Raw genomic sequence first — 14,326 nt, 5'->3', positions numbered from 1 at the left:
CCTAAAATTATGCAAATTCATTCCACATAAAACTAACATTACTTGGCTTGAAACCAAAAAAATTTAAGAAAAAAAGGAAAAGCAAATTTGCATACAAAAATATTGATGTCACCTCTTTTCTTGGGGAAATAATTGTAAACTGAGGGAATTCTCATCAAACACAGACTGGCTGAAGAAAGTGTGGTATGTAATTGTGATGGAATACTTTGATGATTCTATAAATATGATGACCAGAAAAATCTGGAAAGGTATACATGAACATATGAAAACTGAAATGTAATGTGTACAAAGTCAAGCAAAGACCAGGCAGGACTCGTCACTTGCAACGAAATTTGCTTTTTCAACAACACGATGGTCTATTCTATTCTGAACATCTTTATGATGAAACTGTTGATGTTACACAGTCTGTAAAAATTTTATTTTTCAGAGCCCTTTTTATTAACCCAAGGAATGATGCATGTATATTTCTCAACATGACGCTTGTATAAATATTTTATATAACTGCAAGTGTAGTAATCTCACTGTTTCTGGAATTGGGGAAGAAAGGAGAGAATATGGAAGTCAAAGCATTACAAAAAGTTTAAAAATATTGTTTTACATGAAATGGGGGAAAATAAAGTTATCAAATTAAAAAAAAGAAGAAGTCTTGCTCTTGCAACTCCTTTGATTCTTGTTCTGTTTGGTGTTATTTTCCCACGATGTCAGGAGAATCACAAAGCATTTGGGAATAAAAATACATCCTAGTAACCCAGCACTGGAGGCCAAAATGGAGAAGATCTCCACGATCATCACAGCTTTCCCTTTGGAGCTCTGATATGTGGGGAGGAAAGAGACCCAGACGCTGCAAAACACCAGCATGCTGAAAGTGATGAACTTGGCTTCGTTGAAGGCATCGGGCAGGTTCCTGGCCAGGAAGGCTATGGTGAAGCTGCCCAGGGCCAGAAAGCCCATGTAGCCCAGGACACAGTAAAATGCAAAGGTGGAGCCCTCGTTACATGTGAGGATGATGTGCCTGGATTCAGAGTGTGTTTCTGCCTCTGGAAAGGGGGGATGGGTCCCCAACCAGATGGCACAGAAAAGTCCTTGAATTCCAGAGCAAATGAGAACCACACAGTAGGGCACTCTGGGATGAAGGAACATCCGCATCCTGCTCCCTGGCCCTGTCACCCTGAAAGCCAGAACCACTATGATGGTCTTGGCCAAAATGGAGGAAACAGCCACTGTGAACACAACTGCAAATACTGTTTGTCGGAAAAGACAGGAAGCAGTGGTGGGACGACCCATGAAGAGCAAGGAGCAGAGGAAGCAGGAGGAAAGGGAGGTGAGGAGCAGGTAGCTGAGGTTCCTATTATTGGCTTGGACTATGGGAGTGTCTTGGAATTTCACAAAGATCCACAGCACCAGGGCCGTGAGGAATGAGAATGAAACAGCTACAGCTGTCACTGCCATCCCCCAGGGTTCAGCCACATCCAGAAAGGTCACAATTTTCGGAAGGCAACGATCTCTCTGCTCATTGGGATATTCATCCTCTGGACACTTCTTACACTGCTCGGCATCTGCAGGAGACAAACAAGTACTTAAAGTTTACATTGAAATATTTCTCTTCATTCCCACAGTAGAAAATAGTCATGAGAGCTGCAGCAATTCCTTCTGCTTCCACAGGATGCAAAACTCCATTCTCTCTTTACTGGATGAAACAGTCACTGATAAGTTACTTGGTATACTGGCCAGATCAAATCTATTCAAGCCCTTGATCCCTGTGTGGCTTTGGTTCAAATCCTCTTTCTTCCTTTTATGTAAGTGAAGACACCTTTTCTTCTTAACCTAATCAAGCTTAGACAATGGAACCCTTTAGAATCAAATATTCAGATTACTTCTGTGTTGTGTTGGGCAATATCTCAAGTTGAAGAGCTGCCTTTATCAATACTTCCTCATTCTTTTCAGCTCCCAGTTTACATCTTTCCTCAACTGATTTATATGAATTTTAAACATTTCTTTGTTAGATACAGATAGTGTGTGTATTCTTGTTTCCTCTGTTGGAATAGAAGTTTCCTGAATGAAGGATTCACTTCCCTTTTATCACTCTAACCCTTTATTTATGACGAGAGTATTTCTCATACTAAATGACTATTGATTGACTGATTAATGATTTATTAAATAGCTGACAAGTTTCTTGTAGAAAACCTGTTTCTTTTGTTCTGGAAGTATTTCTTTTATTTATCCCAAGAGAAATGAACCCTTTTCAGGATATATTCAATAGTGAAAATGATAACCTGTTAATCCCATCATTTCATCAATTAATTTAAAGAAAAATTCTTTTTGGATCTTCATTTGGGTTTTTCACTACTATTTGGAATATTGGTTTGACCTTATTTTAACCCTTGCTTTCAGATCCATGAGACCTGAATTTAGCATCTAGAATGCTTCAATGACACACTAGAGCTGTATTTGCTATCAGCCGTTTCCCTGATGCCTAAAAATTATTTTTTTCCTCCTCATTGATTCTCCCTCTTTCTCTGTGAGCTTCACAAATCTTTTATTGCCCATGTCATATTTGCAGAGAAAACCCGAAGAGATATGCTAGCTCTGTCACAAATTACCATCAACTGTTTCAATTTGACTATGCTCTATCAGGAAGTAAATGAGTACTTGAATGTGAATAGGACTTGAAGTCAAGAAAGTCAGAGTTTACATCCTACCTCAGAAAAAAAAAATTGTTATGTAACTCTGAGCAAATATTATCCTTTAATCTGTCTTTGTTTTCCTTTCAGTGAAATCAGGATAATAATCACACCATCTTTATAAGGTTATTATGAGCAGCGAATGAGAGAGAACACATGTAGTACAAAATTGAGCCTCAATTTACAATGTTCTTATAATTTTATCACTGTCATCCTCATCCTTCTCATCACTAAATCAAGAATTTGCCCTCATTGCAGGGGAGAGACCCATGTGTGCCCCGCTAAGGCAGCAGATGAGATTAAGGAATGGTCTAAATTTTGTACAAATTGGAGGATCTTCTCACAGAAGCAGCCTTTTCTCTGGTTTCCTCTTTTGCCTTTTCTCTTGGATTCAAAACTACGTATGGCCAGACTCAAATGCAATACTATTGAATAAGCCATGGCCACATCCATTCTGCTTTGAGATTGTGATGCAATGTTGACTCCAGGAGCCTTGTGACCCATTTGGTGATTTACTTATCCCATATCTCATTTCTTAACCTGCTGAACTGATTAATTATCTGACATCACTCCATGTGCCATATGACAAAAACAGGTGATGGCCATGAAGGGACAGATGCACTTTTAATACTGTGGAAGTCACTCTACTCCACAATGTTCCTGGTATCTCCCAGAAAACAAGGCCCAGCTAAATACTTGACCTTCCTAAGTAGAGATGGATCCTGCTTCAGGAGTTCCCTCTAATCATAGGTCCCAGGTGCAGTCCCAGGGCTATCCCTGCTTTCAGCTGTGTTGATTAAAATGTCAGGGGGAAAAGATCAATTTGTTTAGCATTCCTCACTATGTCTGACTTTTTTGTTACTATATTGTTCAATACTATAAACCATTAGAACAATGAAATATTGAAAGGTAATATTGGATCATTAGTAGAAAGGGGTAATAGCATTTGGATGGCTCCTATGGAGCAGACAGAGTCAGCTAATTGCTCTAGGTTTCTTATGGGATATGAAGAGTGATTTCTGAAGACCCTGCTAGTTTTCAGCTCTTGGTCAGTGTTGGGTAAATTTTCTGCTGAAACCAGACCCATAAGTTAGAGAAAAATCTGCAGTCTATAATGTATGGAATACAACTCCCCCATTAGGTAACTTTTTTTTTTTACTTTTGTGTTCTCCATCTCAATATTTCTGTTTCTATTCCTGTCTATTCATTTCTTTCTATCTCTATCTCTGCCTTTGTCTCTCAATATCTATCTGTTTCTCCCTTTCTATTTCTTGCAAAGACATATGTCTTACTCCCTAATCTATAAACATATATATTTATATATGTGTGCATACATAAATATGGACACCTCTACTTTTACATATATACATATGAATATATAGACACTTGTATATATTGTTTTTAATCTTTACCTTTGTGTATATCCATGACACACTATCTTGGAATAAAAGGGCAAGTGATTGCATTTCATCAAAGAAATAACATGATGAATAACTTCTTACTATATATTGTCTTTCTCTTTTTGCAGCAGGAAAAATTTACCATGTCATTGGATTTGTACAGTTCCTGGTTTTGTCTTGGCAAGTAGACTTCCACATATTTTGTCTTGTTTACACTTAACTGGGATTCTCTTTCTATTTCTCTTGCCTGTCACTTTGTTGATAACATACAAATGGCAGTGATATATGTGGGTTTGTTTTCTATCCACCAGTTGTCTTGAAAATTTTAATAGTTTCAAGTAGTTTTTGTTGATTTTCAAGGATTCTGTAAACATACCATACCTCCTGCAAAGAGTGATACTAGTGTTTTTCACTGCATACATTAATTGCTTGAATTTCACTTTGTTCTCTTATTGTTAAAATTAACATTTCTAGTACAAAGGTTCATAATATTGGTAATAATGGGAATCCTTGTTTTCACTCTTTGTCTTATTAGGAAAGTTTCTAGCTTCTGCTCTTTCTCAGGCTCATATAATCATTTACAGAGGCCATGACATTTATGGAAAATTGAGACAAAGAATATGTTCTTAGTTTTTTTTTTTTTTTTTTTTTTACTGGCAGGGGCCATGAGAAGCGATCTCCCTGCAGTAACTCACCCATATGGCTGGAGATTTCTCCTTCTGAGCAAGGGGAGCAACTGAAGCAACAAGGAGGCTTCCCTTCCAAAGGCAACTTCCTGAATCCAGCAGGACAACTGGCACTACATACGGCAGAGGGAACCTAAGACAGTGACAGGAGACTGGAATAAACATTTTAAACGGACATCTATTTATATTTGTAAATAAAAATGCAGCTGTTTTTGCCATTCTGGTTTTAATAACCACCTCCACAGGTACAAAATTAGGAGTGAATATGAATGATCACATGGTCCAACTTACTCTTTCCATTTGTCACCCACTTTTCTGCAATACTCAGTGACAAACCTTCTCCTACAGAAACATTCACACAAAGGTATTTCACACCCTGGTCATTTATAAGATAGTCCATGTATTGGTTAATTACAGAGAAGTTGATGTCCCCAGTCTCAGTCATAGATGTGGGAGATATCTTGACAAGAGCCTGAAGCTTCTCCTTGGGCAGGGTCTTTGTACTGCAACTGCAGTCCCAAGGCAATTTGAATTTTTATTTCTTAGAAGACTTCCTAATAAGATCAAGGTTTAAATAAAGATGTCCATTAATACCACTATTATGCAATATTGTATTGGAAATGTTTTCTTCAGTAATAAGTCATGAAAGAGAAATGGATGGAATTGGCGGATTTAATGAAAAAGCAAAAATAACACTTTTGGCAGATCGAGTGCCCAATGGGATTTTAGAGTGACAGAACTCAGAAACATTTGCAATGTAATTTTTCAGCTTAAGATATATTGGAGTGGGGGGGTGGTGGAGCCAAGATGGCGGAGAAGGCACCCATGACCTTCTAAGCCCCTCTCATCCCCTCACAACCAAGTATTAAATTCAGCCTCAAAAATAGCACTTGACTGCTAAAATTCATGAAGATTAGAAGAACACAATTTACCCATTGAAGATAATCTGGAAGACAGCCATGAATGGTTTTTCCTGAGAGGCCTGGAACAGACCAGTGTAGGCAGGGAGAGACTAGAATCCTGAGCAGACCAGGTGTGGGTGTGATCTCTGTGGCGAGAGAAGTTATAGAGATGACTCTGATATAGGCTAACTGCTCTTTCTTGATTACAAAGCAGTAAACCATCAGAGAAATTAAAGCCTAAAACAAAGGGTACTCTCAAAAACGTCAGAATCTAGCAAGATCTTGGTAGAACCACCGAAAACCGGAAGTGACTCAGGCAGACCCATAGCACAGTCATGCAACCAAAAACTCTGCAGTACAGGATTTTTGCGGGGGCAGTTACAAATCTGCAAGGGCACAGCACGGGACAGCCTCTAATCTGCACAGTGGGGGGCTTGGTCTGGCGCAATAGAACTTTTGCAGCTGATTGTGTTTCCCTGGGCAGGGACACTTCTGTTCCCTGCAGGGTTATTCCTTGCTCACCCCCTAATACTCACAGTACCAGGATGGGCTTTGGCTTGGAGTAGTGAAACTTTCACTGCTCAGCTTCTAGCCCCAGGGAATTCGTTAACCTGCACAGCAGGGTTGTTTGCAGGGCACTTTCTCAGCTTGGCCCTGAAGCCCTGAGTTACTTCCAGGTGGGGAACTCTTTCCCAGAGCACTCCAGTATGTCGCTGCTCTTTGTAGCCGGTTGGCAGGACAGCTACCCATCCATACACCTATCATTTATCTGCAGAGGAAGTTGGTAACCTCCTGGCGCTGAAGGCAGACCCTACAGGCTTTAAAAAATGAGTAAAAAAATCAAAAGGACAGTTGATAGCTTCTATACTGAAAGAGAGCAGCTTTTCACCCCGAAGAGAATAATAGCAGACAGTCCCCAGACAATTGTTGGTTCCCAACACAAAAGGCTCTCCTAGAAGAGACTATTAAAAACCTTAAAAAGAACTAGAAGAAAAATGGGGAACAGAAAGAGAAACTATACAAGCGAGCAGCAATTTCCTGAAATGTGAATTGGAAAAGGTAAAAAATTCCCAAGAAGTGCAGGGAAACAGAATTTGTGAATTGGAAAAAGAAAATAACTCACTGAAAAAAATTAGTGAAATGGAAAAAAATTCCATAGAGCAAAACAACTCATTTAAAAACTCAATTGGACATCTACAAAAAGAAATACAAAAAGCTAATGAAGAAAATAACTCACTAAAAATCAGAACTGAACAAATAAAAATGAGTGATTCATTGAGACATCAAGAATCAGTTAAGCAAAACCAACAAGAAATGAAAGATTGGGGGAAAAATGTCAAATATTTACTTGGAAAAAGAACACAGCTGGAAATTCAATCTAGGAGAGATGACCTGAGAATCATTGGACTACCCGAAAATTATGATGAAAAAAAGATGCTAGATACGATTTTACAGGAAATCATCAAAGAGAATTGCCCACGAGTGATAGAACCGGAAGATAAAATAGGCATTGAAAGAATTCATCAAACACCTCGAAAGACCCTAAAAGAAAAACTTCAAGGAATATTGTGGCCAAATTTCAGAATTTTCAGACTAACAAAAAAATATTACAAGCAGCCAGGAAAAAAAAAATTCTAATACCGAGGTGCCACATTAAGGGTCATTCAAGACCTGGATGCCTTCACATTAAGGGATCGAAGGGGCAGGAATGTGATATTCCAAAAAGCAAAAGAACTTGGAACAAAGCCAAAAATAAACTACCCATCTCAGCCAAGCATTTTTTTCCATGGAAGAAGGTGGACATTTAATAAAACAGAGGAATTCCATTTGTTTCTAAGGAAAAAAAAAAAACAAAGAAAAAATTTGATCTCCAACCATAGGATTCAAGAGAAGTAGGAAAAGGTAAAAGGAACTCTTGAGAACTGTATTTCTGTTGTGGATATACATAAAGACCACATATATAATTTGATTTTATTGACATAACATAAAAAATGGGAAGTAGAAATGGAAAGGGGATAGTGTCAGAAAGGGAAAAGAGGCAATCAAAAGAGGGAAACTACATCCCATGATGAGGCAAAGGAAATCTATCATATCTGAGGGAACTTAGAGAGGAGGTGGAACATTGTGTGAATCTTACTCTCATCAGAGTTGGCTCCAAGAGGAAATAATTGACATATTTGTTTTACAGAGAATCTTCTCTCATCTCACTAAAATGTAGGAGAGAAAAAGGAAAATGAGCAATAAGGGAACAGTTCAAGAAAGAGGAAGGGATTCAAAGGGATTAGGGAGGGATCCTAAAGACGGAGAGCTGTGTGATGCAAGTGGGACCCCTAAGTTTAATATTAGGGAAGGGGGTAAGGAGGGCAAGAAAAGGAAAAGCATTATCTGGGTAGGGTAGCAGGAAATACAGAATTAGTCATTTTAACCGTAAATGTGAAGGGGATGAACTCTGCCATAAAGCGGAGGCAGATAGCAGACTGGATCAAAAGTCAGAACCCTACAATATGTAGTTTACAGGAAACACATTTAAAGCAGAAAGATACATAGAGAGTAAATGTAAAAGGCTGGAGCAGAATCTATTATGCTTCAGGTGAAGTAAAAAAAAGCAGGGGTAGCCATCCTTATCTCAGATCAAGCAAAAGCAAAAATTGATCTAATCAAAAGAGAAAAGGAAGGAAACTCTATGTTGCTAAAGAGTACTATAAACAATGAAGCAATATCAATAGTATACATATATGCACCAAGTGATATAGCATCTAACTTCTTAAAGGAGAAGTTAAGAGAGTTGAAAGAAGAAATAGATAGCAAAACTATAATAGTGGGAGATCTCAGTCTTGCACTCTCAGAATTAGATAAATCAAACCACAAAACAAATAAGAAAGAAATTAAAGAGATAAGTAGAGTCAGGTTAGATATGATAGATCTTTGGAGAAAACTGAACGGTGACACAAATTTTGTTATGATGTCTCATCGTTGTCATTATATTGAGTGAAATTTTTAATTGTGTCTATAATTTGCTGTTTCACCCAATCATTCTTTAATAAAATAATCAGTAGCATTTATTTAAAGTGATCAGTAAACATCATATGTAATGGGGATAAACTTCAATCATTCCCAAAAAGATCAGAAGTGAAGCAAGATTGCCCACGATTACCATTACTATTCAATATTATATTACAAATGCCAGCTTTGGCAATAAGAGCTGAGAAAGAGATTAAAGAAATTAGAGTAGGTACTGAGAAAACCAAACTACCACTCTTTGCTGATGATATGATGGTATATTTAGAGAACCCCAGAGATTCTACTAAAAAGGTGTTAGAAATAATCTACACCTTTAGCAATGCTTGTCTTTTATCCACATTGTGGTAGACATCTTCTCAGGATTCAGTTTTGCAATACCAGCAGCAAAAGAGAAAGCTTGAGTGGTCACTGAGTTTCTTTTCCAATCATTTGCAATTATGGGTGTGCCACAAGCAATAAAAACAGATAATGGACCAGCATATAGTTCTAAATATTTTGCACACTTTTGTGCACAGTATAGGATTTTACACATCACTGGCATAACCTATAATCCTCAAGGACTGGCAGTAGTAGAGGGGAGAAAGAGACATTAAGAGGCTCCTCCAATAACAAAAGAAAGGGGGAGCCACAGGCAACCCTAGAGAACTTCCAAATCTAGTTCTTTGTACTATTAACTTCTTGATTTTTGACAAAGATGCACTGGCTTTGGCAGACATGTTTTATAACCCACCGGAAGGGCAGTGTCCAGTGCAAGTGGCTCCACTATCATTAGAAATCACCAGGTGATGTGGCGAGACCCAGAAAGTGGTGAATGGAAGGGACCAGATAGGTTAACTGCTTGGGGGTGAAGATTTGCTTGTATCTGTACAGGTGGAGAAGGAATCAGATGAGTGCCAATGAGCCATATTTGCCTTGTCCATCGCAGAGAGACGGGCAGTCCCTTGAAATGAAGAAAACCCAAGGAACATCGGGTGGTTCTGTTGCTGATTGTGCCCACCAATGAAAGAGCATGGCAGTTATGGTATTTGATTCGTGGACATTGGAAATCATTGGACGTCAAAATCCTCTTGATTCATTGGATTCTCTGAGACATAAGACTGTTGTAGGATTGAAAGCCCTCAAGAGTCACTGGATTTTCTGAGAAATGATAAGAATGTTGCAGGACTTCAAAATCTGCTGGAATCATTGGATTCCCTAACACATAAAAAGACTATTGCAGGACTTCAAAAACTTGGGGTGGGGGAATCATTGGATTCCCTGACATGTGAACTAATGGACAATAGTTTTGTTTTGGGCTATCTCTTGGCTGCTGAAGAAGGCACATGTGTGACTGTTGTTTACATACCTCCCTCTAGGACATATGGAAATCTGTTCCAACATCATGTTGACTTATATTATTTATTATACCTCTATTGCCTGTACAATTCATGTTTGTTACACCACATCCAGCCTGCACTGAACGTGGGGAGAGTCATCACTAATAGCCTGTATGTTATTGCGATGTGCTTGTGTAATACCTCCCATGCTGATGGGTTTGTGCATACCTGTTTCTAATAATATCCTTCAGCCCAGAAACCTGCTAGCAATCCCCACTTCCCTTTGGTGCTTTCCATCTTCCTTCCTGAGCTGGCAGGGAGGACGTGATCATCTCCTTTTCGGTGTTTTCATCTCATCTCCTGAGAAGTCAGGGAGGGTGTGATCACCTACTCTTGAGAGGCTCTCACCTCTCTAAGAGGTTAGGGACCCCTTGACCACCTGTGTTCTAAAACAAAAGAAAGCAGGCGATGTAATGGGCTGAAACTCTTGAATCTTTCATTGCCCTGAGGTCCCAAGCACTTGAGGCTGATTAGCAATTGGACAATACTCTATTCATATATGCTTGGAGAAAGAACAGCCCCATCCAATCTCTGTGCAATTTTGATGTGTTGTATAGGAGATTGCAGGGGATTTGGTGTGAGAGCCAGAAGCACTGCTGGCCAGATTCGTGTGGCAACTGCTCTCACTTCATATTGCCATTCCTATTCACTCCGCAAAGAAAAAAGATCAAGGATTTTCCCTTAACCTGAATTCCTGACTCTGGCTGATTTTAAAATACATGGTCATCACAAGAAGACATCCTTGAAATTTGCCAGAAAAGGTCTGTTTTTGCTCCAGGGCAGGGACAGTTTGATGGGTCATAGGCTGAGGGCAAGCAGCAGCCAGGAGATCATGGCAGACAGCTCACAATGAGTAGACCAAAGGGTGGTTGGGTGTGATGTCAGTTGTCTGTACAGGGAGAGCTTTACTACAGTATTGGATACTTTGCCCTGGCAGCAAGTCAGTAGACAAGCAGAGAAGCTAAAAATACAGGGGGTAAAGAATACAACCTCGAACAACTAGAGTCTCTTGGGACCTGGTCACACCCACCCACAGTGTCTCAGCACACTCTCAGAGTCTCAGAGTACAGACCCAGATGCAGCCATTGCTATCCTGCCAGTGCCTCACTGCTGCCCCCTGTAATCTATAGAGGAAGCTCAGTAACACCATCCAGCTCCCCCTCCACCCCCCCCACCAAGAAAAACAGATTGCATTCTTTTTGCTAGTTTGTCTTCTTTGATTCTTCTCTGACAAAATGAGCAAAAAAATTAAACAGATCCTAACCATTGATAGCTTCTATATGGATAGAGAGCAAACTTTATACCCTGAAGAGAGTAAAAACAGACTGTCTCCAGATGAATCCCCAAAGGAGGATATGATTTGGTCCTCAACACAAAAAACTCTCATAGAAGAAATTAAAAAGGTTCTCACAAAAGAGCCAGAAGAAAAATGGGAAAGGAAAGGGAAGCTTGGCAAAGGGAATCTGGATAAGTCACCGCACTCATTTAGAGATAGAGTGGATAAAAAAATCACATCCTTGAAAAACAAAATTAGTGAGTTAGAAAAAGAAAATTGTGACAACCACACTAGCACCCCAGACACCCCAGAATCAGCTGGAGTCAGGACAAGCAAAAGTCCATAGTCTTTATTCTTAGTCCTCAGGGGTAGAAGTGAACAGGATGGAAGTGGAATCTCCACAACTGCCTTCTTCCTCGTCTACCACAAGAAGTGACTCTGGCTAGTCTTGCTCCACCTCCTAGTCCTTCCTACAATCCCTGTATACACCAGTCATTGAGCCAGCACAGGATAGTGGGAAGGGCCATTTTCCAAGCAAATGCCCATAGCTTATGGTCCAATCAGTAGTTAGCTTCAAATGCTCGGCTGTCCTGACCTCAGTGCATGTACTCAAGAGTTTCAGCCCTCTACAGAAAATAGCTCTCTAAAAAATATTATTGGCGAAATGGAAAAAAATTCCATAGAACAAACCAACTCACTTAAAATCTCAATTGTACAATTAGAAAAAATATAAAAAAGTGAGTGAAGAAAATACTTCATTGAAAATCAGAATCGAGCAAATGGAATTGAATCACTCAACGAGACACCAAGAATCAGTCAAGAAAAACCAAAAAAAAAAAAATGTCAAATACCTTCTTGGGAAAACAATAGACCTGGAAAACAGATCTAGGAGAGACAATCTGAGAATTATTGGACTCCCTAAATAATATGATAAAAGAAAGAGCCGGGACACTATTTTCCAGGAAATTATCAAAGAGAACTGCCCAGAAGTTATAGAAATAAAGGGTAAAATAGAAATTGAAAAAAAATTCATCAATCACTTACTGAAAGAGACTCTAAAATCAAAACACCAAGAAATATAGTGGCCAAATTCCAGAACTATCAGATGAAGGAACAATACTGCCAGTTGCTAGAAAAAAATCAATTCAAATATAGAGGAGCCACAATAAAGATTACCCAGAATCTAGGAGCATCCACATTAAAGAACTGAAGGGCCTGGAATATGATTTTCAAAATGGCTATGGAACTAGGTATGCAGCCAAAAATAACTTACGCAGCCAAAATGAGCATCTTTTTTAGGGGAAGAAGATGGAGATTCAACAAAATAAGTGAATTTCATCTATTTTTGATGAAAAACTGGAACTAAACAAAATGTTTGATGTACAAATATAGAACTCAAGAGAAACATAAAAAGATAAAAAGATATCTTGGGAACAATATTTCTGCTGTAAAGATATATAAAGAACACATGTATACTTTGTTCTAGAAACTAGAGGGGGAAAGGAAATTGTACCTGTTAAAGGGTAAAGTGGGAGTACTATATCTCATGAAGAGGCAAAGGAAACCTACTATATCTGAGAGAAAAAATGGAGTGGCAGGGGATGAATATAGTGTGTATCTTGCTGCCATCAGAATTGGATTAAAGAGAAAAACATTAGACATATTCCATTTATGGTGAAACTTCTCCCAACTCATTGAAAAGTGGGAGGGGGAAAGTGAAAAGGAAAAGAGTAAGGTAAGCTGAAGGGAATACAGAAATTGTGATGAAAAGGAGTTAGATAGAGGGAGGAACTCTAAGGTGGGGGTAGGGATACTAAGAAAGGAGACTGTGAGAAGCAAGTGGTACTCACAAGGTTAATACTGGGGATGGTGTTAAGAGGGAAGGAAAGAAAAAAAGCATAAATAGGGGTTAACAAGACAACAAGTATTACAGAATTGATAATTTTAGCTATAAATGTGAATGGGGTAAACTCCCCCATAAAGAGGAAGCAGTTAGCAGACTGGATTAAAAGCAAGAATCCTACTATTTGTTCTTTACAGGAAACACACCTGAAGAAAGGTGATACATACAGAGTAAAGGTAAAAGGTTGGAGCAGAATCTACCATGCGTCAGGTGAAGTAAAAAAAAAAAAGGCAGGGTTAGCCATCCTGATCTCAGATCAAGCAAAAGCAAAAGTTGATCTAATTAAAGAGATAAGGAAGGGCACTATATCTTGGTAAAGGGTAGCATACACAATGAAGCAATATCTATATTAATCATATATGCACTAAGTAGTGTAGCATTTAAATTCTTAAAAGAGGAATTAAGAGAGCTGCAAGAAGAAATAGACAGCAAAACTATCATAATGGGAGATTTTAACCTTGCACTCTCAGAATTACATAAATCAAACCACAAAATAAATAAAAAAGAAGTCAGGTAAAAAGAATACTAGAAAAGTAAGATATGATAGATCTTTGGAGAAAACTAAGTGGAGACAGAAAGGTGAATACTTTCTTCTCAGCACTTCATGGAACTTATACAAAAAGTGACCATATATTAGGACATAAAAACATCAAACTCAAATGCTGTAAGGCAGAAATAGTAAATGCATCCTTTTGAGACCAGCATGCAATGAAAATTACATTCAAGAAAAAGCCAGGGGAAAAGAGACCAAAAAATAATTGGAAATGAAATAATCTCATGCTAAAGAATGATTGGGTGAAACAGCAAATCACAGACATAATTAATAACTTTACCCAAGAAAATGACAATAATGAGACGTCATACCAAAATGTGTGGGATGCAGCCAAAGCAGTAATAAGGGGAAATTTCATATCTCTAGAGGCCTACTTGCATAAAATAGAGAAAGAGAAGGTCAGTAAATTGGGCTTGCAACTAAAAATGCTAGAAAAGGAACAAATTAAAAACCCTTAATCAAACACTAAACTTGAAATTCTAAAAATAAAAGGAGAGGTCAATAAAATTGAAAGTTAAAAAAAATTGA

The 14,326-nt window shown here is 38.5% G+C and overlaps 1 protein-coding gene across 1 annotated transcript; it reads right to left on the bottom strand.

Moving 5' to 3' along the window:
• Positions 1-627: 627 nt before the first annotated feature.
• On the bottom strand, positions 628-5,067 carry LOC127548923 (vomeronasal type-2 receptor 26-like). Its single transcript, XM_051976608.1, has 3 exons — positions 5,059-5,067; positions 4,777-4,900; positions 628-1,556 (listed from the first exon to the last, which is right to left on the bottom strand). Exons 1-3 carry the CDS (start codon positions 5,065-5,067, stop codon positions 628-630), a joined length of 1,062 nt encoding a protein of 353 aa, XP_051832568.1.
• Positions 5,068-14,326: the final 9,259 nt, after the last annotated feature.

Source organism: Antechinus flavipes, chromosome 1 (assembly GCF_016432865.1).
Source record: "Antechinus flavipes isolate AdamAnt ecotype Samford, QLD, Australia chromosome 1, AdamAnt_v2, whole genome shotgun sequence".
Lineage (NCBI taxonomy): Eukaryota > Metazoa > Chordata > Mammalia > Dasyuromorphia > Dasyuridae > Antechinus > Antechinus flavipes.
The sequence above is the reverse complement of the archived record's forward strand: the minus strand, read 5'-3'. Positions and strand labels throughout refer to the sequence as shown.

Excerpts from the sequence above, each read along its gene's own strand:
- LOC127548923 (XM_051976608.1), bottom strand. Across the intron at positions 1,557-4,776 it reads AGAAATCTCCAGCCATATGG|ATGCCGAGCAGTGTAAGAAG; the intron begins GTGAGTTACTGC and ends TGTCTCCTGCAG.